Genomic DNA, 26,652 nt, shown 5'->3' with positions numbered 1-26,652 from the left:
TGGCTATTTCTGAATATCAGTCCCCTTTGTTACGGCGGTGGCTGCTGTGCTACCGCCTCACCACCAGGGGTCCCTCTAGGGCTGGCTTTCCTGACAGGCCCAGTCCATCTCCTATGTCCACTCTATGCTCTGGGTGTGCCCTCTTAACCCTGCCTGACAGTTGCCTCGGGGCTTCGGCATCGAGCTCACCTGGGCTCCCTGCTCTAGCCTGCCTTGCGCGGCCTTCGGGGCCTATCCTTGCCTTGCCTTGCCTTGCGCGGCCTTCGGGCCTATCCTTGCCTTGCCTTGCCTTGCGCGGCCTTCGGGCCTATCCTTGCCTTGCCTTGCCTTGCGCGGCCTTCGGGCCTATCCTTGCCTTGCCTTGCCTTGCGCGGCCTTCGGGCCTATCCTTGCCTTGCCTTGCCTTGCGTGGCCTTCGGGCCTATCCTTGCCTTGCCTTGCCTTGCGCGGCCTTCGGGCCTATCCTTGCCTTGCCTTGCCTTGCGTGGCCTTCGGGCCTATCCTTGCCTTGCCTTGCCTTGCGCGGCCTTCGGGCCTATCCTTGCCTTGCCTTGCCTTGCGTGGCCTTCGGGCCTATCCTTGCCTTGCCTTGCCTTGCGCGGCCTTCGGGCCTATCCTTGCCTTGTCTTGCCTTGCGTGGCCTTCGGGCCTTTCCTTTCCTTGCCTTGCCTTGTGCGGCCTTTTGGCCTTCTTCCTTGATTTCCATTCCTGGCCTACGGGCCTTCCGTGTGTGTGTGTGTGGCCTACGGGCCTTCTGACCTGCCTTGCCCCGCTATTGGTGTGTGGCCTACGGGCCTTCCGTGTGTGTGTGTGGGTGGCCTACGGGCCTTCTGACCTGCCCTGCCCTGCTTACTGTGCCCTGACCCAGCCTGGACCCAGACACTGCTGACTGCCGCCTGCCCTGACCCAGCCTGTACTTGACACTGCCACTTGCCGCCTGCCCTGACCCAGCCTGTACTTAGACACTGCCATTTGCCGCCTGCCCTGACCCAGCCTGAACCCAGACTCTGATTCTTGCTGCCTGCCCTGACCCAGCCTGGTACCTGACTCTGTTCGAGCTTCCTGTCTCTCTCCACCTGGAGCCACCCTGCTGGGTGGTGTGCACGACTCCTGTCCGGAGCCCAAGCGTAACAGTATGCCGAAGCCATCACATTTTCCAGGGGAAGAGATAGGTCTGTGTCCTGCCGGTGAGTCAACTTTTCACTAATTCAAGATGCCTCCTTCTTTAAAGTTTTATACCTGCAATTCCTGTCAAACTTTGAATTATCCAAGCTATCAGAACTGTCTAGCCTGTGAACTTGTTGGTCAGGAACACTGGTCATGCAATAACTGCAACAAGAAAAATGTCTCTGTCTATCAGGAGTGTTTGAACTGTCTGGCTCCTAAACCAGGGTGGTGGAAATGCTCCTGTCTCCCGTGTTTGTTACCTCCAGGCAAACCCTGCCCCTGTTGTTCTGCTCTAGGACCAGCTGTGCAATTAGAAAAAGCTATCAGCTCTCCTAACCAGTATTCTGTTTCTGGCTCAACTAAAACAGACATTTTTGCTGGCAGTTTGTGGGTAGAAAAACCCAGGACTTACCTGGCCAAGAAGGCTTCTGTGAGACCAGTGCTAGAGCCTCGGGAACAGGTTTCTCTACAACGGAGAGAGCTGATTAACTCTAGCAGGGCTCAGCTTCCCACAGCTGCCAAGCGGACACTAACGAGCACCTTCCCTAGACGTCCTAGAACTGCCTGTGCCTTCTCTAAACTGCTCCCCCAGAAACAAAATCAGGAGCATCAGACTTTGGCTCGAGGTATCAAGCCCACGGCAGTACAATCTGTGTCTTCCATGCACACTACCTCTAACCATGCTACTCTGCCATCCGAACCTGCTACAACGCCCCGAGAGGGGTCCGAACCTGCTACAACGCCCAGAGAGGTGTTCGAGCCTGCCTCATCGCCCCGAGAGGGGTCCGAGCCTGCCTCGTCGCCCCGAGAGGGGTCCGAGCCTGCCTCATCGCCCCGAGAGGGGTCCGAGCCTGCCTCATCGCCCCGAGAGGGGTCCGAGCCTGCCTCATCGCCCCGAGAGGGGTCCGAACCTGTTTCATCGCCCCGAGAGGGGTTCGAGCCTGCCTCATCGCCCCGAGAGGGGTCCGAGCCTGCTACAACGCCCCGAGAGGGGTCCGAACCTGCTACAACGCCCGGAGAGGTGTTCGAGCCTGCCTCATCGCCCCGAGAGGGGTCCGAGCCTGCCTCATCCCGAGAGGGGTCCGAACCTGCTACAACGCCCCGAGAGGGGTCCGAACCTGCTACAACGCCCGGAGAGGTGTTCGAGCCTGCCTCATCGCCCCGAGAGGGGTCCGAGCCTGCCTCGTCGCCCCGAGAGGGGTCCGAGCCTGCCTCATCGCCCCGAGAGGGGTCCGAACCTGCTACAACGCCCCGAGAGGGGTCCGAACCTGTTTCATCGCCCCAAGAGGGGTCCGAGCCTGCCTCATCGCCCCGAGAGGGGTCCGAACCTGCTACAACGCCCGGAGAGGTGTTCGAGCCTGCCTCATCGCCCCGAGAGGGGTCCGAGCCTGCCTCATCGCCCCGAGAGGGGTCCGAGCCTGCCTCATCGCCCCGAGAGGGGTCCGAGCCTGCTACAACGCCCCGAGAGGGGTCCGAACCGGCCCTGCTGCCGTCCTCGGAGGGGTCCGAACCGGTCCTACTGACAGACTTCCTGAGTCAGCCATCGGAGTCTGCTGAACTGGTCCTGCTGCCACCCCTGGAGGGGTCCATACCGGTCCTGCTGCCGCCCTTGGAGGGGTCTGAACTGGCCCTGCTGACGCCCCCGGAGGGGCCCGAACCGGTCCTGCCAACTGACTTTGTTACTCAACTATCTGAGCCTGCTGTACCGGCCTTGCTGCCGCCCCTGGAGGGGCCTGTACCGGTCTTGATGCCGACCTTGGAAGGGTCCGGACCGGTCCTACGATCGCCTCAAGAAGGGTTACGGACTATTTCTCTGCCCCAGGTGGGGTTTGTGTTCCCCTTGTCACCCCAGGAGGGGTTATGGAAATCTGCACCGCCTCTGCTACCCCAGGAGGGGTCTAACCCTGCCGCCTTGTCCCAGGAGGGGTTATGGACTGCCTTATTGCCTCGGAAAGGAGTTGAACCTGCCGCATCACCCCCGGAGTGGTCTCCCGTTATTCTTGATTACCTCCTGCACAGATGGGATCCAGGAGGAGGGGGAGGCCTTGAGGGGGGGGTACTGTTACGGCGGTGGCTGCTGTGCTACCGCCTCACCACCAGGGGTCCCTCTAGGGCTGGCTTTCCTGACAGGCCCAGTCCATCTCCTATGTCCACTCTATGCTCTGGGTGTGCCCTCTTAACCCTGCCTGACAGTTGCCTCGGGGCTTCGGCATCGAGCTCACCTGGGCTCCCTGCTCTAGCCTGCCTTGCGCGGCCTTCGGGCCTATCCTTGCCTTGCCTTGCCTTGCGCGGCCTTCGGGCCTATCCTTGCCTTGCCTTGCCTTGCGCGGCCTTCGGGCCTATCCTTGCCTTGCCTTGCCTTGCGCGGCCTTCGGGCCTATCCTTGCCTTGCCTTGCCTTGCGCGGCCTTCGGGCCTATCCTTGCCTTGCCTTGCCTTGCGCGGCCTTCGGGCCTATCCTTGCCTTGCCTTGCCTTGCGTGGCCTTCGGGCCTATCCTTGCCTTGCCTTGCCTTGCGCGGCCTTCGGGCCTATCCTTGCCTTGCCTTGCCTTGCGTGGCCTTCGGGCCTATCCTTGCCTTGCCTTGCCTTGCGCGGCCTTCGGGCCTATCCTTGCCTTGTCTTGCCTTGCGTGGCCTTCGGGCCTTTCCTTTCCTTGCCTTGCCTTGTGCGGCCTTTTGGCCTTCTTCCTTGATTTCCATTCCTGGCCTACGGGCCTTCCGTGTGTGTGTGTGTGGCCTACGGGCCTTCTGACCTGCCTTGCCCCGCTATTGGTGTGTGGCCTACGGGCCTTCCGTGTGTGTGTGTGGGTGGCCTACGGGCCTTCTGACCTGCCCTGCCCTGCTTACTGTGCCCTGACCCAGCCTGGACCCAGACACTGCTGACTGCCGCCTGCCCTGACCCAGCCTGTACTTGACACTGCCACTTGCCGCCTGCCCTGACCCAGCCTGTACTTAGACACTGCCATTTGCCGCCTGCCCTGACCCAGCCTGAACCCAGACTCTGATTCTTGCTGCCTGCCCTGACCCAGCCTGGTACCTGACTCTGTTCGAGCTTCCTGTCTCTCTCCACCTGGAGCCACCCTGCTGGGTGGTGTGCACGACTCCTGTCCGGAGCCCAAGCGTAACACCCTTACTTTGTGTGTTACCACAAATTGGGTGCAGGAGGCACACTCCGTCCCATGGTTAAGTCCCAGTTCACAGATATCAGTCCTTTTTCTCCGGGGCATGGATCCTTTCAGGTTACTAGGTCTTCTATCTCTCTTCTGATGTTCCAAGGGACTTCTCAAGTAGAGAGTTCCACAAGCAGCAAAAAATGTACTCCTCAGTTTCTTCTCCCAGATAGGAATGGTAGGTAAAAATCTCTCCCAACAAAAGGGAACACATTTCTCCCATCAAAAACTCTGCCTGCTTCTTTCTTGTGGTAAGGAAAACTGCTGACTCTCCCAAATGAGCCACAGAATTATTTTTCCCAGACTTCCACCAGGCAGGGGATAGATTCTCCCAGAGGCAGGAGTAGGATCCACACAAAAACAAAAATACTCTTCTCTGAGACAACCCCCTTCCAGGCCAGTTGGATGCTAGACAGGGATATGACCTTTTCCTTCTCCCAGGTATCAGACTGTGGGCCTAACTTTAGAAGCTGGGGAAACTCCAAACTGCACGTTTCTCCTGTCTCAAAACAATTTCAGAACTCTCACCAACAGCCTCAAAGGAGGTGCTGGTTAGGGATAGTCTGTGCCCCCCCTTAGAGTTGCCAACTGGCTCTAGATTTTCAGGGCAGGTTAATCCAGTCCTGGTTTTACTCCTCTATATGCAGGTACTTATAGTCTTGCTTTTCTTAGGGAACACAATAGGGAAATCAGAATAAGTACCAGCATGAAATGGGCTAAAACCAGGACTGGATCAACCTGTCCTTAAATCTGGAGCCAATTGGCAACCCTACCCCGCCTCCTTCCTGCAAGACTAGTGGAGTAAGTGAATCATAAAAGTGATTTACTATCATAAAATGATAGTATGAAGGGGAAGGGATGGAGGAACAGGGATGAGAGACAGGCAATATAATTTTCTAGTTCATGATGTGACAGGAAACCTATTGAGTGTTTTTTTTGTCAGTTCCAAAATGTCTGATCATTTTGACTTTGGATTGTTTTAAATTTTCCTTTGATTATCCTGATCGTAAGCTCATTGATGCAGTGGTCTGGTTCTGAAACGTTCTCCCCCATGGAGGTGTTGGCCTGGTCTTCCCTGGGATGATTATCTGGATATTCAGTGGAATACTTAATCCCAATAAGTTTCCCATAGAATTTCCCTTTGAAAATTCAGGGTCTGGTGATGCCGTGGATAATTTAGTGCCTATAGCATTGGGTCCGCACCATAAATTGCAAAGGAATTCCAAATTGATGTTCCTATATGTGAAACAGTGCAGGTACTTTTACTCATAGAGAAGGAGGGCAATTTCTGTTCCTAATTTTACTCATGTTGCTGCTTAGTTCCCCAGGTAAAATCTTTAGAAAATTGCCTTTGATAATATTTAACGACAACTTTTGAATTTAAATATAACCCAGCCATTTATTCATCTCCCCCTGATCTTGTAATTTAGGTTCGGCCGGAGGGCAATCCTGCTCTGGTGTTCCCTACAAATTGCAGCTATGGGGTCCGGGACTGCCTTCTCTCCCAGCTTCACAGCCTACTGCATCTTCCGCTTCCTGACAGGCATGGGGATGAGTGGTCTTATCCTCAGCGACTTCAGTCTGGGTAAGGACACAAAGCTCTTTTAAGTAGGGAGGCTCAGCAGACTCCATTTAGTCAGTAGATCTATCGTCACCGGCTCCAATGTCCTGTGGCAGCTCAAAGATAGATACTGCGGCAAAGTTTCTGAAATGCTGGGCAATTGTATGACATATTTGCATACATTTGCTTATTTTTGCATATTTTATGATGCACATTTTACTTTATTTATTCCCTGTGATGGTTGAACCCGGATATTAGTTCCGTGTGCCATATCTCAAATGTATATGCTAGATGGAACACTGTTATTATGCAGCGAGATGTATTTCCAGGGTTTCCTGCATGGTGGGAAAGTTTACCTTCAAGGCCCTTTGCATTGCAACGGACACTTCCCATCTTAAAGGTTTTGCACACAGCACAGAAGATAACAGCATAAATGAGCATCGTAGTCAATATGCAATAAAACACAGGAGAGTTATGGTGGTTTCCAACAATACTCTGAACTGATAAGATGTAAAGTGATGATTTCAATTCTTTACAGCTGTTTGATTCACTTTTATGTGATTCAAGTGCTTTTTAGTAAGTTTGTGACTTCTTACAGTCTTTCTCAAGTTCAAATGTTAAATCCAATGCATTCAATTCTTTAAGTTACTGATTTCTTCCCTCCCATTGGATACAGGGCAAAACCAGCGCTTCTTTCCCGATAAAGATGAAGTATCAGAGATAGAATTTATTTTATACAATCATTTACTCTCCTACCTCCTCCACATTGTCTTCTCTCACTCCTTGATCTCCTCACACTACCTGAATGGCACAACTCCTCCTCCTCATCTCCTTTTCAGTATCAGGAAAGGATACCTTTTGTGCCTCTTCTCCAAATCTTCAGGAGATGTACATGGGCCCTAGATGGGGGCAATCTACTCTCCTCTCTCCCTTTCTTCCTCCTTTCTCTCAGGATGGCTGAAAGTCATCCTCTCCTTGGATCTTGATGATCTCAGGTTCATCTTGCACAAAGTGAACTTATCCCTTTTGTTGGTAGAGCAGAAATTAAATTGGCTGAAATGAGTCCAAATTTACTGGGTACTCCAAACTTAAATAACTTAATTAAAGAGATAAGGGTGGATTGGGAAGGTGGAAAGAAACCCCTATTCAAATAAAAGATCTCCATGGAGGCATCAACTCAACACAGAAAATCAGAGGACAGCCAGGACATACTGGTTCAGATTATATTTTCACAATAGATACCAGCAAATCCAAATCTCTACTGCTACATCTCAAAAGATCACATTATCCACAGTTTTATTTAACATAGCTCCCCTCTGCTCTCTTCTCTTTTCTTTAAGAAAAATCTAAAAACATGGTTCTTTAAAAAAGCCTTCAGTAAAGAGTCTGGAGGGTAGAGAATGAAAGTACAGGGAAACGCAGATGAGAATGAACACAACAGCAATTCCAAAAAGTGCATGATATTAATGTATTCAATCCTACAACTAAGAAGTAATACTTCAAATAGAGAGTAACACAATAATACACCCGGACTAGACCAACATTACTCAAATATTGATTTTATTGATGAAATTGTAACTGAACTTTATTGGCACCTGTTAGAATGTAAGATAACCTACATTTACATACCTTAGTCTATGTGCCTATTTGTAAACCGTTGCGATGGTATATAACTTAGCGACGGTATAGAAAAGTTTTTAAATAAATAAATGTTAGATTTATCATACAGGCTGGACATGGATGATATCCAGTTCATTTTCCTCTCAAAAGCACATGGTCAGATCTCTATATCTTCTATATATAAATATTTCCATTCTACCAGGACCAAATATCAGGCACTTATTTATTTATTATTAAAGGCTTTTATATACCGACTTTCTTGATACAAATCAAATCAACTCGGTTTACATCGAACTAAGCAGTAACTATAACCAACCAATCAACAAGAGACAATTTAAAGGAGCATAAAGTTACATTGTAACAAGGATGCCTTAACTGGGAGTAGGAAATAAAGAAGGGGAGAACGAAGATAAAGTACTACCGGTATATACATGGGAGGGAGGCGAGGAGCCGACCTCAATATAACTTGTAGGCGTGATTTAGCGTTTGTTTGTTTACATAAGTGATGGAACAATTCTAAGTCAGGCTGTTGGGCTAGTAGTGGGGAAGGCTCGGCAGAACAGCCATGTCTTTAGTTTCTTTTTAAAAGTTGGTAGACAAGTTTCCTGCCTGAGGTCCGATAGTTGGTAGACAAGTTTCCTGCCTGAGGTCCGATATTGCTGATATTTGGTCCAAAGATCTCAAGATACATTTAATAGAAGAATAATCTGATTGTTAAAAGTACAGAGAATATAATATTGAGAGAACTACATTTCATAATCCTACTCAGGATCACCGTTTGGCCAGTAAAAGCATGTAGAGACAAAATTGCCAGTTCAGACAATTGTTTGAAATGTTCCCAAGCAGGAGCTATTTTTCTTCATTGCTTATGGGATTGTATTAAGATTCAGGTATACTGCATTACCAGATGATTATAACCACTAAAGAGGTTCCTTGGACTGTGGCCTTCTGTCTCCTAGGTAATTTAGAGCATTCTATATATATTGGTAGAGTCCATAGATTTCTGTTGGCAAAAAGCTGTCTCATTGCATGAAAATGTATCTTGAACAAATGGTTGGATACAGAGGGTGCAGACCTGGCCTATCCCAGAAATTGCAGGCACTACAGAAGGCCTTGGATCCTCAAGTCATGGACATGAATCATCTCGCTGCATGTTTGGACATCTTGACCATACCCGCCACACTACCTCCACCAGTAGTGGCACCAGCACCACCATCAGTCACTGACCATCTTATGCAACAACTGCTGGCCCTGCTCCAGTATGCCACCCAGGAGCTGCCAAGCTCTCTGGAAGCGCTTATTGACCTCAAGGAGAAGATAGACAGATGCCTCCATGAGAGGTCCCGAGAGGGCTGCTTGACAAAGAGGGACACAAGCCGGGCTCCGTCAATTCAATCCTTGCTTTTGCCTGATTCTGCTATGCCAGAAACCCTGCCGTCAGAAGAGCCCATGCAATTGGGTCGTTCTTGTTTGGCAGCCGAGGAGGGGACCCAATGCAGACAATTAGGCCTCTGTTTATACTAATATTATATAACTATAGAATGGGTTATTTTCCCTATATGCATCACTTTGCACTTATCCACATTGAATTTCATCTGCCATTTGGATGCCCAATTTTCCAGTCCTGCAAGGTCCTCCTGCAATTTATCACAATCTGCTTGTGATTTAACTACTCTGAATAATTTTGTATCATCTGCAAATTTGATTACCTCACTCATCGTATTTCTTTCCAGATCATTTATAAATATATTGAACAGTAAGGGTCCCAATACAGATCCCTGAGGCACTCCACTGTCCACTCCCTTCCACTGAGAAAATTGCCCATTTAATCCTACTCTCTCTTTCCTGTCTTTTAGCCAGTTTGCAATCCACGAAAGGACATCGCCACCTATCCCATGACTTTTTACTTTTCCTAGAAGCCTCTCATGAGGAACTTTGTCAAACGCCTTCTGAAAATCCAAATATACTACATCTACTGATTCACCTTTATCTACATGTTTATTAACCCCTTCAAAAAAGTGAAGCAGATTTGTGAAGCAAGACTTGCCCTGGGTAAAGCCATGCTGACTTTGTTCCATTAAACCATGCCTTTCTATATGTTCTGTGATTTTGATCTTTAGAACACTTTCCACTATTTTTCCTGGCACTGAAGTCAGGCTAACTGACTTCAGTGCCAGGATCGCCCCTGAAGCCCTTTTTAAATATTGGGGTTATATTGGCCACCCTCCAGTCTTCAGGTACAATGGATGATTTTAATGATGTTACAAATTTTTACTAATAGATCTGAAATTTCATTTTTGAGTCCCTTCAGATGCATTCTGCTAAATTGATCGTCTGTATCAGAGACTCTTCTTTCCATTTCCTGGAGTTTTTTTTTTTTTAGAAACATCCATAGGCTGTGATGAAAGAGTTTCAAACTTTTGATATATTTTAGCAAACCTCCCTTCAAAGGCAGCGACTATAACAGCAGCGACTTAACTGACCTGCTGGTCATTTCTTCCTGGAGTTAGGCCCTCTTCGAATGTGTCAGTCATTTTCCCATCTGCAGCCTTACTCTTTTCTCTGTCTTTCCTTGCCAATTTATTGGATATTTCAAAGTCCCCAAAAAGTAGGATGTGATCAGTGAATGAGGAGGATATTATTACAGAGTACTTCCTGACCAAAATATGTTTATTTTAGCTCTCACATCACATCACATAACCTCCCTTAGCTGAGGCTTTAAATAGAATATCGGGATGGTCTGAAGCAAGTTGGTCTTGAATCCTTCCAGGACTAACATGCTTTGGGTAAGAAGCCCCAAAATGAATTATTCTACTATGATTGGTAATTTTCAGAGGTATATTCTCCTGGTGCAATCGTAGGTAAGAATTTTAGGAGTCATTTTGTACTCTGATCTAGCAGTGCATGCTCATATTAATAAGATAGTTAGTTTAGCATTGTTTCAGTTTAGAATACTGCATAATCTTTGCCTTTATTTGTCTAGAGAAAATGTGATCACTGTTATACATACATCTGCTTTAGATGTTGAATTGCCTGAAAAAATGCTCAATTGTTTGCAGTATCTATATTCAAAATATGACCACTAGAATTTTGTTGTGTTTGAAACTTTAAGATCATATTTATATTTATATTTAAGACCATATTTATATTGTACTTTTGTATATAATTAACCTCCTCTATCTCTTTCTATTTCTTACATTCCCAGTTCATTAGCCCTTGTTAATTGTAACTGCTTCTCTTCATCACGTTATTTATGTTTGGTTGTATTATTCGCACCCCTGTTATCTGTAAACCGACATGATGTGAACGAGTTCATGAATGCCGGTATAAAAAAACCTTAAATAAATAAAATAAAATAAATATTACCAGCTTCACAGGGTTCCTATATATTTTTATATAATGTTTAAGTTAGACATGTTGAGGTTGGTATTCAGTGCCACTTAATTAGATAAGTTCAGACTTATCCAGCTAAGTGGTGCGGTTTGAATATTTGGCTGCATTCAGTGTCCGCAGCTTAACTGGATAACTATTTATTACCTGCTATTAAGTTCACTTAGAGAATAGCCACTGCCATTAGCAATGGTTACATGGAATAGACTTAGTTTTTGGGTACTTGCCAGGTTCTTATGGCCTGGATTGGCCACTGTTGGAAACAGGATGCTGGGATTGATGGACCCTTGGTCTGACCCAGTATGGCATTTTCTTATGTTCTTATGTTCTTATGTTCTTATCTAGCTAATTATCTGTCTAAGTGGTGGGTGGGATGGGATTGTTCTGGGGCACAGCTATTTATTTGGCTAACTTACAGGGTCATTCATCAAAATGCATTATGGCAAAATTAACACATGTGTTATGGTATTATTGTGGGCGTTAGGGCCCTAATGCCCGCGATAATGCCCTAATGCATTTTGATGAATGACCCTGTAAATTAGGCTTGTATAACCTTTTGAAAATTGACCCTTTTGTGTGCAGCAAGCGATTCAGCATGTGTTGTGTTCCGCGCTTGTGGAAGGCCACAAGCGCGGCCCCCTACCTTGCCCGCGACGGCGACCCGCCGCGGGAACTCTGGGGGAGACCCCTGAACCGATGCCTGTCGCTTCGGCGCGGGCCCCCGCTCTGGCTGCTGGGTGGAGAGCCGTCCCTGCTCTTCCCTCGCGGTGTCCTGCAGCATTTCCTCCTCGGAGGTATTCCAAGATGGTCGCCGCCATTTTTAGGCGCGAGGCTGTGCCTCCTCATTAGATTTAAAGGCACCTGATCTCTTTAACCAGGTTCAGCTGTTACCTATGAGCCAGAGCAGAGGAAGTATAAAAGGAGGCTTCCTCTGCTCATTCCTCGACTTGGCAACTTCCGTGGTTGGTAAGGTCTACTTGCTTCGGTGAGTTCTTGTGCTTTGGATCCTTGTTCCTGTCTCGTCTTGGTGTTCCTGGTTCCTGACTTCGGATCGGCTAGCGGTGATTCCTGGTGTGTGACTTCGGATCGGCTAGCAGTGATTCCTGATATCTGACTTCGGTTTGGCAAGCGGTGATTCTCTGGTGTGTGACTTCGGACTGGCAAGTGGTGATCCCTCGGTGTGTGACCTCGGACTGGTAAGCGACGACCCTCTGGCACTTGACCTTGGACTTCCTCTTGACCATCATCTCCAAGGGCCCACCTAAGTCCCAGCAGCCCGGGTCTCTACGGGCTCCTCTCGGGGGGGACCGCGGGCTTCCAGGGGTGAAGCTCCAGTCAGCCCTTGCACCGAACGCTCGACTCCTTGAGCTCTCAAAGGTCCGCCTAAGTCCCAGCGGTCCAGGTCCCTACGGGCTCCTCTTGGGTGGACCATGGACTTCTAGTGGTGAAGACACACTTCCTCCTCGACGTCACGACTCTTCGTCTGCCTCCACAGTCGCCTCTGTCTCCAGTGCCGAGGGTCAGCTGGTCACGTCTTCTGTTCCTGCCTCGCCACCCGACGGGAGAACCTACGGATCTTCCTCCTAAGATATACCATCCTCCCGTCGGCCCAAGGATTCACAAGCCTGAGCATAACAGCATGCACACTCAACAGCCTTAGAATGCATGGTAAGCTTTAGTGCATAGGTCCCATTGTGTCTGATAACAGATTGCTTTAACCTTTGAAGAATTCAGAATACAGAATATAATGTAATTCTGTCTGCCATCATTGCTGATCACCATGCTTAATCATATGGACAGATTGAAATAATAGTACAGGCAGCTAAAGATGCTTTAGGATGGATAAGGTGACTGGCTGACAATATTGGTTGGATTTCTTCTTGTTCAGCATGTCACTAGTCGAGTTAATCCAATAAATCGAGCTTCTTATGAGATGTCATCTGATGACTATCTAAACCCAAACATATTTGAGAACTTACAGCAAAAGGAAGACTAGGATATTATCATCATCCTTGTGTTTCTTCACTCCTCAAGACCTTGTTTTTGCAAGCAACTATGGATATGGTCCAAAGTGGATTCTTGCTACAGTTACAGTGATTATAGATTCCTATAGAGTGCAAACTACTTATGGAAAATCTGGTATCTCCATATTGATCAATTACAAAGATACTCATCCGTAAGTGACAATATTATAGATGAGCCTTAGACAGATTCTTCTTGGGAGCAATTTCTTTTTACTCCAATTGTACCTACATTTCTATATATCCATGAATATGCTGAGATTTCATCTGCAGAGGCTCATCCACCCTGTCTTGTCAGATATTCAGGATCAAATAGTGCATGCACCTCTTTCTCTAATAAGCAATTTAGAGTGACCACAGTGCAGCAGATTGCTTTCCTCCACCCCCCAAAACATATTTATTTATTTATCTAAAAAATAATTTATATCCCATATAATCTAAGTTATTCAAATGCAGATTACAATAAAACATTCATAAAATATAAACACAAACACATAAAATGCAATTAAATACTACAATATAATATATATTAAATAAATCAACTAATCAGTTAAAATAAAAGGTTATCACAAAATCCAAACCTTAAAAAATTTAAAACCGCTTCTATACCAATCCGATTTCAGAATGGTTTTGCAACTACTCATCTTTGCTAATATTGATTATTGTAACTCACTCTTGCTTGGTTTACCCACCTCCACCATTTGTCCATTACAAATCCTACAAAACACTGCAGTTAGAATCCTAACAGGCACCAAAAAACATGACCATATTTCTCCAATCCTTATATTTCTGCATTGGTTACTGGTTAACTATCGAATACAATATAAACTTTTATGCATCCTGCACTAAGTTATATATGGAGAACAAACTGACTCTCTGTTGTGAACCTGCCCGCGAGGAGCACGGGCAGGTCCCCTACCTCCTGCGGCCAGTCAGACCACTGACGCCTTTTCTTCGTGGCAGGATGCTGCCAACTCTGTCCTCCGCGGCCCGGAGGCTGCAGCTGTCTCCTACCCTGCGCGGCAGGGCTGACGCCGTCGGGAGCTCCTCCTGGGTCCTCAGACGGCAGAGAGCTGTCCTCGCCGCTGCCGGGGTCTTTGAAGTGAAGAGGTGCCGGCGCGCGCCTCTTCACTTCATTTAAAGGGCCCACAGCCGGATATGCCCCGGGCTCCACCTGATGACAACTTCCTGCTTCAGCCCTATAAAAGGGGTTCTTCTTCAGTCATTCCTGGCCTTCAGATCGGGTTCCACAATCGTCTGTGTCTTCTCTCTGGTCCAGGTCCTCCATGGTCTTCTCCTGCTTTGATGGCTTCATCTTCGTGTTCCTGATGTCCTTCATCCAGGTCTCCAGTTGTCTTCATGTTCCTGATGTCCTTCATCCGTGCCTCCAGATGTCTTCAGATTCCTGATGTCCTTCCTCCGTGTCTTCAGATGTCTCCATGTTCCTGATGTCCTTTGCTTGTACGTCCTGATGTCTGATGTCCTTCCTGATGCCTTTGTCTTTGCCTCTACCTCCATGCCTTGGTCCCTTGATGTCCACTTTCCTGCCGTGCCGTTGTCGTGGTTTCATGACCAGTCCCATGAATGGGCTGTGTAGGGCACCTCACGGTACAAAGGCCATCCTCATCTCTGCAGTGCAATCCTCCAGAAGACTTCTGCTTCAGTCCTAACTTTTTAATCCTTGAAAATCGTGAATCCTGTGCTTGAGTCTTGTCCCAGTCTTCGGAGTCTATTGCAATTCGCATTCGTCCATGCAAGACTTTGTTCGAACCTGCTCCGCACCAGCATGGTCTGCGACCAGTCCCGCGGGTGGACTGTGTAGGGCGTACCCCGGTGCAGGCTCGTCAGTATCTTCGTCATGTTCTGGTATCAGCTTCCACTATCTCTCCTAGAGTCTGCTTCGAGCCCAGCGTGGTCCTTGACCAGTCCCGCGGGTGGACTGTGTAGGGCGCGCTGCGTCGCAGTCTCGACCCAGCGCTTTGATCCTTGCCTTTGTCTACAGTACCTTGATCCTTTCCTTCGTCTACAGTGTCTTCGCCTAAGTCTTCGTCTACAGTGTCCTTGCCTGAGTCTTCGTCCAAAGTCTTCTGTGTTCTAAGTACTCCATCTGCCCTCGTCCTCTGTCCGGCCTACCGCCTCTTGCCGTACCCAGCGGCGGGTCCGAAAGGGCTTGGAACGGTTGGAGAACTGTTCAACGATCAGCATTGCATTGTTGGTCATCACCCTCTACCGGACCTGCACTGGCGTGCAGGTCCGGTAGAGGGTCAGACCTTATATCCTTATCTTCACTTCAGCCTTGCCCTGCTCCTTGTACCCGTGCTCGTACCAGCTCAACTCCCGCGGTGTGTCTTGGGGCTCCTCCTTGAGTCATGCCATGGCCCAAGGGCTCATATCACCTGCTTTAGAAACGACCGTGCCTCCGCGCTCATAACAATAGCCGAAGGCCTTCAAACCCTCGGTTCGTAACAGCTGCCGGAGGTTGCGCTTGTAACACTCGCTCACTGTAGCAATTCGACTTCACACTCCACAACGCAATCTTCGCTCAGCCAATAAAGATTTTCTGTCCATCCCTTCTGTACAATCTGCTTACCTATGTCTAGTAAGAGAATGTGCACTATCATTGGCAGGCCCCAAAATTTGGAACTCATTACCCACAGACTTACGTCTCCAACCTGACTTAAAGATTTTTAGAATGGAGGTAAAAACATGGCTATTTTCGAAGGCCTATCAGGATGCAACATAATTTCTATTCCTTTGATTCAATCTTCCTTTTTAATGATAATTCAGGATCGATGACTTTCTAGCTGTGTCCATTTTATTCACGTTTTTATATTTTATTTTGCTTTATTTATTCTATTTTATTGTCAATTTCAATTTTAGGCCATTGTTTTGTTTTATTTTTGTCTTTAAATTTTTTTATATATTTACTGTATTGTATTATTTTCCTTTTATTCTATGCTTAAATTATGTAAACCGTTGTGATGTTTTGAGAGTGACGGTATATAAAATCATTAAATAAATATACCTTGCCTTAAGCTTTCACAACACTTCCAAGTCACCCTCTGCAAAAGCTTTGTGGAATAGATCTGCTTTTAATAACTTTCTACATTTTAAGTACTCAGATGCACCTCTTATTGCCATAAGTAGCACATTCCACATAGCTGGTGCAACAATATAGAGAGTTATGTCAACTAAGGAGGGGGACGGGTGCTGTGCATCTATAGAGACTAAGGGTGCTTTAACATTTGAAGTAACGTGTGTCCTCTTAGTAACTCTTTCTTTACTTGATACTTGTTGACTCCTTAGGTTGGTTTCACTTCTGTTGGTGCATGTGTGTCTTGGCCAGGCTATTTGCTAATGAAACAACCAAAGAGTTGTGAGTTACCACACCATCTTGAGCCTATGGGATCGGCAGAAAATTGATCAATCACTCAAATAAATTGTTTTGCTTTTTGACCAATCACATTACCCCTAAATACTCTATAGAGGCTAAACTAGAGCCAGATCCACCTACTTACAACCCTGTTTCTTAAGCTGAAATCTTGTGGTGTCTGTGCACAGTAGTTGAGACTCAGGGCTGATTTTAGGCCAGGTCGTGCCCTGTGCAAAAACTGAAATTAGCACTTCTCCTCCCCTTCAACAGTTGCAATTCCAACACTGCACTCTCTTCTTCGGTAGTCATAGTGTCTCCAGCAGAGCATCATTCTTTTGCTCTCTCTCTCTCTATTTTCCTCCCATCCTGACTCTTTCTCTCTGCCTACATGATGTGGAAGGACATTGGTGGAAGGGGTGCTGACATGGCAGTGCCTCTTTTGTGCATGGCACACTGTGGAAACACGCATGTCGCACATCCCAAAAGCCGGCCACGCACCTCCCCATACCCCATACCTAGAAAACAAGTTTGAATTTGGTCTACGAGCATGATTAATTTGTATGTTTATGGGCATCCTGAAAACCAGACCTGTTAAGGAAGGACTGGTTGTGGAAGCCTGCAACAGTTTATTCATTTTCCAAAGGGTTAACCTCACATGACTTGTTTTTCTTTTCTTTTTTCCCTTTTCTGCTAGCTGTGGAATGGATGCCAACCAAATTCCGAGGTATTATCTTTACCATCATGGGCTACTGTGCCACCTGTGGCCAACTGGTCCTTGCCGGCATAGCGTATGGGATCCGGGACTGGCGCCAGCTGCAGTTGGTGCTGTCAGTGCCATATTTCATCATCTTTCTCTACAGCTGGTATGTTGCAGTGTTGTGTGTTGGAAGAAGATGGGATTACAGGTGTCAGAATGCTTAGGGATGGCAACATAAAGAACCAGGGCTGGTTCAGCAGAGCCCCTAGTGGTTTGGAAGGTCAACTGGTTGGTGGCAACATTGCCATAGGCAGATGAGAAATGATGACCCATTCAGGTTTTAAGGTGGCCACTGGCCATTTGTCCCTGGCCAGTCCATTTGAGATTTGGTTACATTCATAAGGTGGTAGCTTTAACTTGTTACTGTGAAATTTGAGAACATAAAATGTTCATAAATGCAATTACTATCAATCAGTAACTGTTCCTAGTTACTTTTAACCCGCTCCTACAGCAGTATCATTGGTCACACAGTTCTGAAGCAGGATAATACTGTGTCATGAGATGGTGAGCCAAATTCTGGTGTTTTTTTTAGGAAGGGGGTTCAACTCCTCCTTCCAAGACATTCTTTATATATATTTATACACACACACACACACACACACACATATATATATATATATAGAGAGAGCGAGAGAGAGATCTATATCTGTATCTATATATACTGTAATATAATCTGTGGCCTTAAATTAACTGTCACTACATGGGTACTCAGTAAATCAATATAAATATGAGAGAGTATCACCATCAACATTACATTTCCATCAAATTATTATATAACAATCTTTTATTACAAAATATATTTGAAATTATGACATACAAAATATTTATTTTATTTATTTATTTAAAGCTTTTTTTATACCGACATTCGAAGAACATCACATCGGTTTACATGGAACAGGTAGAAAAATAAAAATGGTTTACATGAAACGGGTGGAAAAATAAATATTAAAAAGCCGTCGGGGCTGTGCTAAGTCAACTGTCCACCTGAGGCAAATCCCTGCCATGTTCCTACTACTCATGTAAGTTCACGCCCACAGAGAGGAACTACGGCATCGGTGATAAGGAGCTGCTGGCCATCAAATTAGCTTTCGAAGAATGGCGCCAATGGTTGGAGGGGGCCCAACATCCGATAGTCGTCTACCCCGACCACAAGAACCTGGAATACCTGTGCCGTGCCCAGCGTCTTAATCCACGGCCAGCGCACTGGTCACTCTTCTTCAGCCGTTTCAAGTTTTCCCTCCGTTACCGACCAGCATCCTGAGGGAAATGTTACATACCTCCGTAATTGTCTACCTTGATGATGTGCTAATATATTCCAGGGACTTGGGAACACACCATCACGATGTCTGCCAAGTACTGCAGAAATTGCGAGAGAATCGACTCTACGCGAAACTCAAGAAATGCCAATTCGAGCAGGAATCACTACCCTTCTTGGGGTATATCGTCTCCTCCACAGGGTTCCGGATGGACCCGGACAAGGTTGTTGCCATCAAGGATTGGCCTCAACTGGTGGGAGTTAAGGCACTACAGCAGTTCCTCGGGTTTGCCAGTTTTTATCGGCAATTCATCCCCCATTATTCCCAGATGGTGGCTCCACTGACGGCCCTCACCAGGAAGGGGGCCGATGCCAGGAACTGGCCGGCCACAGCCACGTGGGCCTTTCAGGAGTTAAAGAACGCATTCCTCCAGGACACCTGCCTTTGCCACCCAGACCCTCAACGCCAGTTCATCGTAGAGGTTGACGCTTCGGACATAGCCAAGAACGTCCAGGCGGATGCTCTCTCCCATACGACAGAGACTGAAGACACCACCAACCCACCTCAGTACATTTTGGACCCAGCCAAAGTCCTGCTGGCCGCATCCAAGGTGGCCCCCACAGGTAAGACTGTGGTGCCCTCTCGTTCCCGCAGGAAATTCTTAGCGTGGGCCCACGATTCACTGACCGCCGGGCATCCAGGAACTGCCAGGACCCTAGAACTTTGACAGAGTTCTATTGGTGGCCACAGGTCAAGAAAGACATACGAGACTATGTCCAGTCGTGTCCTACCTGTGCCCGGCAGAAACCGCTACACGGACGCCCCTGGGGCTCCTGCAGTCGCTACCAATTAACACTGAACCCTGGACTCACCTGTCCACAGATTTTATTGTGGATTTGCCTGTTTCTGATGGGAAGACCGTGATCTGGGTCACGGTCGACCGTTTCTCGAAAATGGCCCACTTCGTGTCTCTTGCCAAACTGCCTTCTGCGCCAGAGTTGGCTAGTCTCTTCACACAGCACGTCTTCCGACTACATAGACTCCCTTCGCACATCACCTCAGACCGTGGTCCCCAGTTTACGGTGAAGTATTGGAAGTCCCTCTGCAGGAAGTTCGGGGTGCGGCTGGACCTGACAACCGCCTTCCACCCTCAGGCCAATGGCCAGGCCGAACGGACCAACCGAACTCTGAAGGCCTTCCTCTGGGCCCTCGTCGGAAATCTGCAAAATGACTGGGTCACTTTAGTACCTTGGGTGGAATTTTCGTATAACCGCCACAAACACTCTGCAACTAACCTGTCCCCTTTTCAGCTGGTCTATGGAAAGAGCCCTAGACCTCCATTGCCTTTGCCGCTGACAGTACCCTCGCCTGCGGTTCAGTTTATGGCGCGTCAGTTGCGCATCCTCTGGACTTCCACCCAGGAGAAACTTCGTTTGGCGGCAGCCAAGGCAAGAAATATGCGGATAGATCACGACCGCCTGCTCCGACCTTCCTTCCAGGGCAGAGAGTTTGGTTGAGTACCAGGAACATCCACCTGCAGACTCCCTCTATGCGTCTGGCCCCCAGGTACATTGGCCCATTCACGGTAGGGGAGCGGGTGGGGGCAGTCTCCTATCGGCTACGGCTGCCGTCCACCCTGAGGATCCACAACATGTTCCATGTGTCTCTGCTTAAGCCAGTGGTGCTCTCCACATTCCATGCCACACCTCCAGAACCTACCCCCGCTGAAGCTGATGCCGACGTCACCTATATGGTAAAGGATGTTCTGGACGTTCGGTTCCACCGTCACCGGTGGGAGTACCTCCTCTCCTGGGAGGGGTATGGCCTGGAGGAGAATTCCTGGGAGCCTTCTCCTAATATCCTGGACAAGTCCCTCCTCCGTCAGTTTCACTTGGCTCATCCTGCCAAGCCCGGACCCCCGGGAAGGGGGTGTAGGAGGGGGGGTACTGTTACGGGACCGGGCCAGGCCCCGGTCCTACCTCTTACCTCCGAGCCGGCCCGGCCTGCACGGATGCCTCCTAGGCCACTGATTCGCGGCCTGCTGCGGCTCTCCCTGTGCGAGGGAGACGCCGCCGGCCTGACGCGCTTGGCCCCGTCCCCTAGGCGCGCCCAGGGGCTGGACTCTTAAAGGGGCCAGTGCGGGAAAACCAGAGGGGACGCCCCGGATGACGTCAGATGCTGCAGGGTATTTAAACCCTGCAGCTCAATCAGGACAGGGCCTTGCAATGAGGTTCACACAGTTCCCCTGTGTCTCAAGTTGCTGCGATGGACTCCGGTTCGTCTTCGCTGACTCTTGACTCCTGGCTTCTGACCCGGCTTGCCTCCTGACTTCGTCTTCAGCTTTTGTCCCTGGTTTTGGTTCGTCCTCTGACTTCTGGCTTTGACCCGGCTCCCTCCCACGACTCCGTTTTCTGCTTTCATCCCTGGCTTTGGTTTGGATCTGTGGCTTCTGACCAGGCTCGCTCTTGGACTCCGACTTCGGCTTTTTCCATCACCTCAGATCAGGGCCGGTGCAAGGGGATTAGGCGCCCTAGGCGAGCCTTCTCCCTTGCGCCCCCTCCCCCTTGTTGGCCCCGATTCCTACCTCATTCTCGATCTCGCCCACTGACTGTGTGGTTTTCTGGGTTGCGAGCAGGTTGGGCACTGCTTGCGGCCCGCCAAATCTCCACTCCTCTTTGTCATCGCTTGCGGCCCCATATGGCTTGCACCCAGTGGCGCACCAAGGGTCTCCAGCACCCGGGGGCCAATAAATTTGTGTGCCTCTCGAGCATCCCCCCCGTAATCCTTCTTATTTATTTATTTATTTATTTATTTATTTTTAGATTTTTATATACCGGTGTTCCTGTATGAAATACAAATCACATCGGTTTACATTGAAACTGAACATAAATATTTGCCGATAGGCATTACATAGAACAAGGTTGTGGAACATGGAAGAGGGTAAAACTAGATCAAAATAAACATTGTAATGTAAACAAATTGTCTAACAAATCTCAGAGAGCAGTATAAATAAAAACAAAAGCATAAAAGCAAAACAGTAGATGTCACGTGAGACCTGCAGCAAGAGAATGGATACAGAGTCAAGTAGATCCTGGAGAATGATATGATGAGGAACTCTTGCTGGTTGTAGGGGAAAAAGGTGCATATGGTCCTGTAAAGGCTTGTTTAAAGAGCCAGGTTTTAAGTTTCTTTTTGAATGTGGAGTGGCAGATCTCTAGACGGATATCTGGCGGGAGCGCGTTCCATTGAATGGGGCCAGCAGTAGATATGGTACGTTTCTGGAGCGAGGATTTTGTTGAGGGAACATGTAGAGTGCCTTTGTAAGCTCCTCTGATGGGTCTAGCTGAAGAGTGATGACGTAGTTGGGTGCTTAACTGAAGTGGGGATATATTGTGAATTGATTTGTGAATTACTGTGAGCACTTTATAAAGAATCCTTTGCTTAATTGGAAGCCAATGGAGGAGTTTGAGGACGGGGGTGATGTGATCTCTCTTATTCGTATTTGTAAGAATTCTAGCTGCAGAGTTCTGTAACATCTGGAGGGGTCTGAAGGAAGAGATTGGGAGGCCGAAGAGAAGCGAATTGCAATAGTCGATTTTTGATAGTATAATGGCTTGAAGAACCAACCGAAAATCATTGTAATGAAGAAGAGGTTTCAGCTTTCTCAGGACTTGTAGCTTGTAGAAACAGTCTTTAGTGGTGGTATGAACACATTTTTTAAGGTTAAGCTGATCGTCTAGAATGACGCCTAGGTCTCGTACCTGTGTTGAATTATTTAGTGAAGGAATGGTTGCAGTGAGTGGGTTAGCTGGGTTTAGTAGCTTGTTGTTGAAGTCCTGATTGATAATTAGGATCTCAGTTTTGTTGTTGTTAAGAATAAGATTAAGGCTAGCAAGAAGATGGTTGATTTGTTGCAAACAATTGTTCCAATGAATCAGGGTTTTGTGTATAGATTCGGTGATTGGGATGAGTATTTGGATGTCATCTGCGTAAAGGTAATGGGTTAGATTTAGTTTAGAAAGTAGTCGACAGAGAGGTAAGAGGTAAATATTAAAAAGGGTTGGGGAGAGTGAGGAACCTTGAGGGACCCCATGGTTGGATGGGACCGGATGAGATTCTTTTTTGTTAATTTTTACCTTAAATTGTCTATTTGCCAGGAAGGACTTGAACCAGCTGAGCACTGTGCCCTTAATGCCTATGTCTGCCAGACCTGTTAATAGAGATGAGTGGTTGACAGTGTAAAAGGCCGCAGATAGATCTAAAAGTATCAGGAGATGTGGTTGTTTTTTGTCCATATTAGCTAGAATAGTGTCAGTAAGAGAGATAAGTAGGGATTCCGTACTCAATGATTTACGAAAGCCGTATTGGGATGGTGCAAGAATAGAGTTTTCTTCCAGGTACTCGGATAGCTGTTTATTGACTATCTTTTCCATAAGTTTGGCGATCATTGGCAAATTGGCTATCGGGCGGAAGTTGGCAGGATCTGTGGTCGGTAGGTTCTTGTTCTAATGCTTAAGGTCACAGAAAATCAGTGGCATCTCTAGACAGAAGAATGTTTTTTTTTGGGGGGGGGGGGGTAGCCAAAATAACATTTCTTCATCACACCCACCTCTATAGCATGGATCCTGCTTTAAAACTGGTTATAAAAAAAGTGTTAATAAAAAAGTCGAAAGGGTCTTCTGCGTAATTTTAAAAAGCTGGCCAGTTTCACACTTCTAGTAAAACTACTATAAAATTATTTTGATAGCCTCATTCAACTAATTCTATATGGCTATGAACATGAAGTCTGGAATATATTGGAAGGGACAGAATGACAATATATATCCTGCACCTCCAGTTCTGTAACTCTGTGCATCCACTGAAATTCCCCCAAACAATGGAGCTTGGATGTTTCCCTTACTGCTCATCATACTAAAAGATATTGTTATGTTATGGGCCTCGAAAGGCCTTGCATTCTGTTAGGTACCGGTGGTTTTCGTGTGCCCATGGCCCGACCCCGGCCATCCAGGGCCGAACCAAGGGTTGACGGTGGCTCCTCGTGGCTGGACACCCTCTGCCAGGCTGGCAAGCTCCCATGGCCAAACATCCGAGGATGTTGGAAGGTGAATGGTCCTCCGACCATTCCGGGCCCTTTCGGACCTGCTGCGAGCAGCATGGAGCAGCAGGCCTGGCCTGAGGTTGAGGACAGACGGGCCTTGACACGAAGACACTGGAGTTGATGCAACGGCATCACATGGCACGAAGACACTTGGCAGAAGACGTGACACCAGGGCTGTGGATACAAGACACCAGGATCGATGCGGACGGCATCGCAGACGAGACACTTGACGAGGTTGATGCAGACGGCATCCAAGACGAGGATACATGGCTGGGATGATGCAGACGGCATCCGAGGCAAGACACATGGCTGGATAAGGCAGACGAAGACACATGGCATCAAAAGGCTAACACAGGACATGGACATTGGCACTGTCTCTCAGGGCGCCCTACTCAGGCCACCCGCGGGACTGAGTCGCGGACCACCCTGTCGGTTACGCGCCCTACACAGCCCCAAGGCTGGTCGCAGACCACGACGGGAGCGGGACAGCGCAGGAACACACATCAGGCTTCACGGCTCAGGAGCACAGGACAACCATCCACCGGCAGGCAGCCCACCCAGGAATACTGCATCTGAGGGACTCCCCGGCCTACCGGTACCAGAAGGCTCCAGAGCGAAGACGAGGCGGAGTGAAGGCAAGAACATCAGGAAGGCAGGAATACCGAGACGAAGGCTGAAGAAACCTGGACATGGACCTCAGGCGAAGACATGGACATGGCATAGCATGACGAGACGACATCAAGGTGAGGAGCTCCACAAAGAAGACCTTACATGGGCCCTGGCAGGCAGGAGCCTCCAGGGTGAAGACCAACGACGATGCAAGGCCAAGCACAATGAACGAAGCAGCCCTATATAGGGCTCAGGCAGGAAACAGTCATTGAGGTGGGGCCCAGACACATCCTGTGTCTGGCCCTTTAAATCCTGTAGAGAGACGCGGCCGCGCGTCTAAGGAGCAGGAGCAGGGCTGTGCAGGACCGCGGACAGCGGCCTGCACAGCGTCTAGCGTCAGACGCTGAAGAGAAGGCAGAGGAGAGCCTGGACGCAGGCTCCGACGAGTGCAGCGGCTCCAGCCGCCCTTGGGGCCTCCTGCAGCCTCCTGCAGCGGCTGGAGCCGCTGCAGGAGGCCCCAAGGGCGGCTCCAGCTGCCAGGAAACACCGGGACTTTTGCGGCCTCCAGCCGCGAAGATGAAGATGACGTCGGGGGCGTTCCAGCCCCGAAGACAGCCGCGGTTCCGGCCGCGGAGGCTGAAGCAAGTCCGGAGTGGCCTCCGGGCCGCGTGGGAAGACCAATGGCGGCGTCCTGCCGCATCGGCGAAGAACAGCATGGGGTGAGTCCGTGCCTGCTCGCGGGGGGACCCGCGGGCAGAGCCAATTCATAACAGATATTTTCAAATTCTGGTGTCACCTGACAGTAACAGCAGCACAAACACCTTCCACTGCCAGACACATTGTGAACTAACAAAACCCCGCAAAAAAGACACTCAAAATCTATACTGCAATCCCATTGTAACATAACAGTAATAACACCAAGGACTCAAACAACAATAACCCTACCTGTGAATAAGCAAGGGTAAATATTACACTGGGTCCTAGAATACCAATACATCACCTACTGAGGAAACAAAACAAACCCAATTGCTATAGATCACTATACAAACAATACATGCTAGCAGAATCTCTCATCATGGTCACACACACAGAGCAGAGACAGACCCTCACCAAATACAGAATACAAAATAAAGGAGCACAAATTAGAAAAAACTGAAATGGAAACCCCAAGAAGCCAGACTCTGTGTATTAATAATGGAAAAACAGAACCACCATTCCTCATAAAACAATAAAATCAAGAAACAAAGCATCAGTTATAATAGTAAAACCATACTAATAAAATAATATTTTAAAACTACTGATAAATAGAATTTCTATTAATTAAAATCATATACTTTTTTTACAATTTCCCAAACACCAATAAAATATTTCAAAACAGCACATATATCAAATAACACCCAATAATTAAAACTAATAAGGATTTTAAAAAGCCCCTGCTGTCCATGCATGGGAGCTCTTGATTTCCAGTCACCCTGATATTGTCGAGGATTAGGAGGTTATCCTCTCTCTCACACATACTCACATGTCCATTCTCTCTCACACATACACTGTCACATACATACACATTCATGCTCTTATAGCCACCATAACCTCTCGCTCTCACAGACACTGACACACTCTCAGGGTGTAAGACACTCCCTCCCCCCAACACACACACACCCCCCACACACACACTCTTACTCCCCTGGATTTTCTCATACACACTCATGCTCTCACTGGCTCCCTCACATACACACAAACACACACACCCAGGCAAGCTCCCAATCATTCTCACACAAACACACACACCCAGGCAAGCTCCCAGTCATTCTCACACTGACCCCCAGGCAGGTTCCCATTCATTTTCTCACCACTCCCTCCCCATCCCCCAGGCATGCACACATTCATTCTCATACACAGACCCCCAGGCAGGCACCAATTCATTCACACATATACATGCACCACACACAGGCAGGCACCTATTCTCACACATACAAATCCTAGGAAGACACCCATTCATTCTCATACACAGACACACCCTCAGGCAGGCACCCATGTATTCACACACATACACCCCCAGGCAGACTCCCATTCATACACATGCACATACTAAAGGCAGACCCCTCTCTTTCTTTTGCCAGCAACCTCAGAGCCTCTCTCATTCCTCTGCTGCCACTGTCACTGCTGCCACGTGGCTATTGGGGAGGTGCTGATTGCTGCTACTGGCAGTGAAGCCCATTCTGCTGCCTCCTCTCTGCAGGCCCCGTGGGCTTCCACTTCCTCCATTCTGATCTCCTACATTGTGAGATCTGCATAGAGAAAGTGCTACTCTGGCACATTCCCAAAGATTACATGTGCCAATCAGTAAAAAGTAATCAATTTTTTTTACTTTGCTGTCTGATTTTAGTTTTCTAATTGGTTGGTCACAGGATTTTTTTTCCACCTTTCCTTTCTTATTGTTTTTGCCAATTCCTTTTATATTGTCTTTTTTTCTATTTATTTTCTCTCCATCTGTCTTCTTCCCTCAATCACACAGTCAGATTCTCATTCTCACATGCTTTCTCTCTCTCTCTCTCTCTCACACACACACACACACACACACACATGCTCTCTCTCATGCAATCACTCATGCATACAGTCTCTCACTGGCA

General features: G+C 48.0%; 1 protein-coding gene across 1 annotated transcript in view; it reads left to right on the top strand.

The window, feature by feature from the left end:
- The window catches only part of LOC115097115 (solute carrier family 22 member 6-A-like), a 77,308-nt gene that overhangs the window by 9,337 nt on the left and 41,319 nt on the right, over nt 1-26,652 (top strand). The window contains exons 3-4 of the mRNA XM_029612640.1: nt 5,768-5,922; nt 16,997-17,165. Of these exons, the coding sequence (XP_029468500.1) occupies nt 5,768-5,922; nt 16,997-17,165 (324 nt within the window). The remainder of the gene's footprint in view (nt 1-5,767; nt 5,923-16,996; nt 17,166-26,652) is intronic.

Source organism: Rhinatrema bivittatum, chromosome 8 (assembly GCF_901001135.1).
Source record: "Rhinatrema bivittatum chromosome 8, aRhiBiv1.1, whole genome shotgun sequence".
In the NCBI taxonomy this organism is placed as follows: domain Eukaryota; kingdom Metazoa; phylum Chordata; class Amphibia; order Gymnophiona; family Rhinatrematidae; genus Rhinatrema; species Rhinatrema bivittatum.
This window is presented reverse-complemented; position numbering and strand designations above follow the sequence as displayed.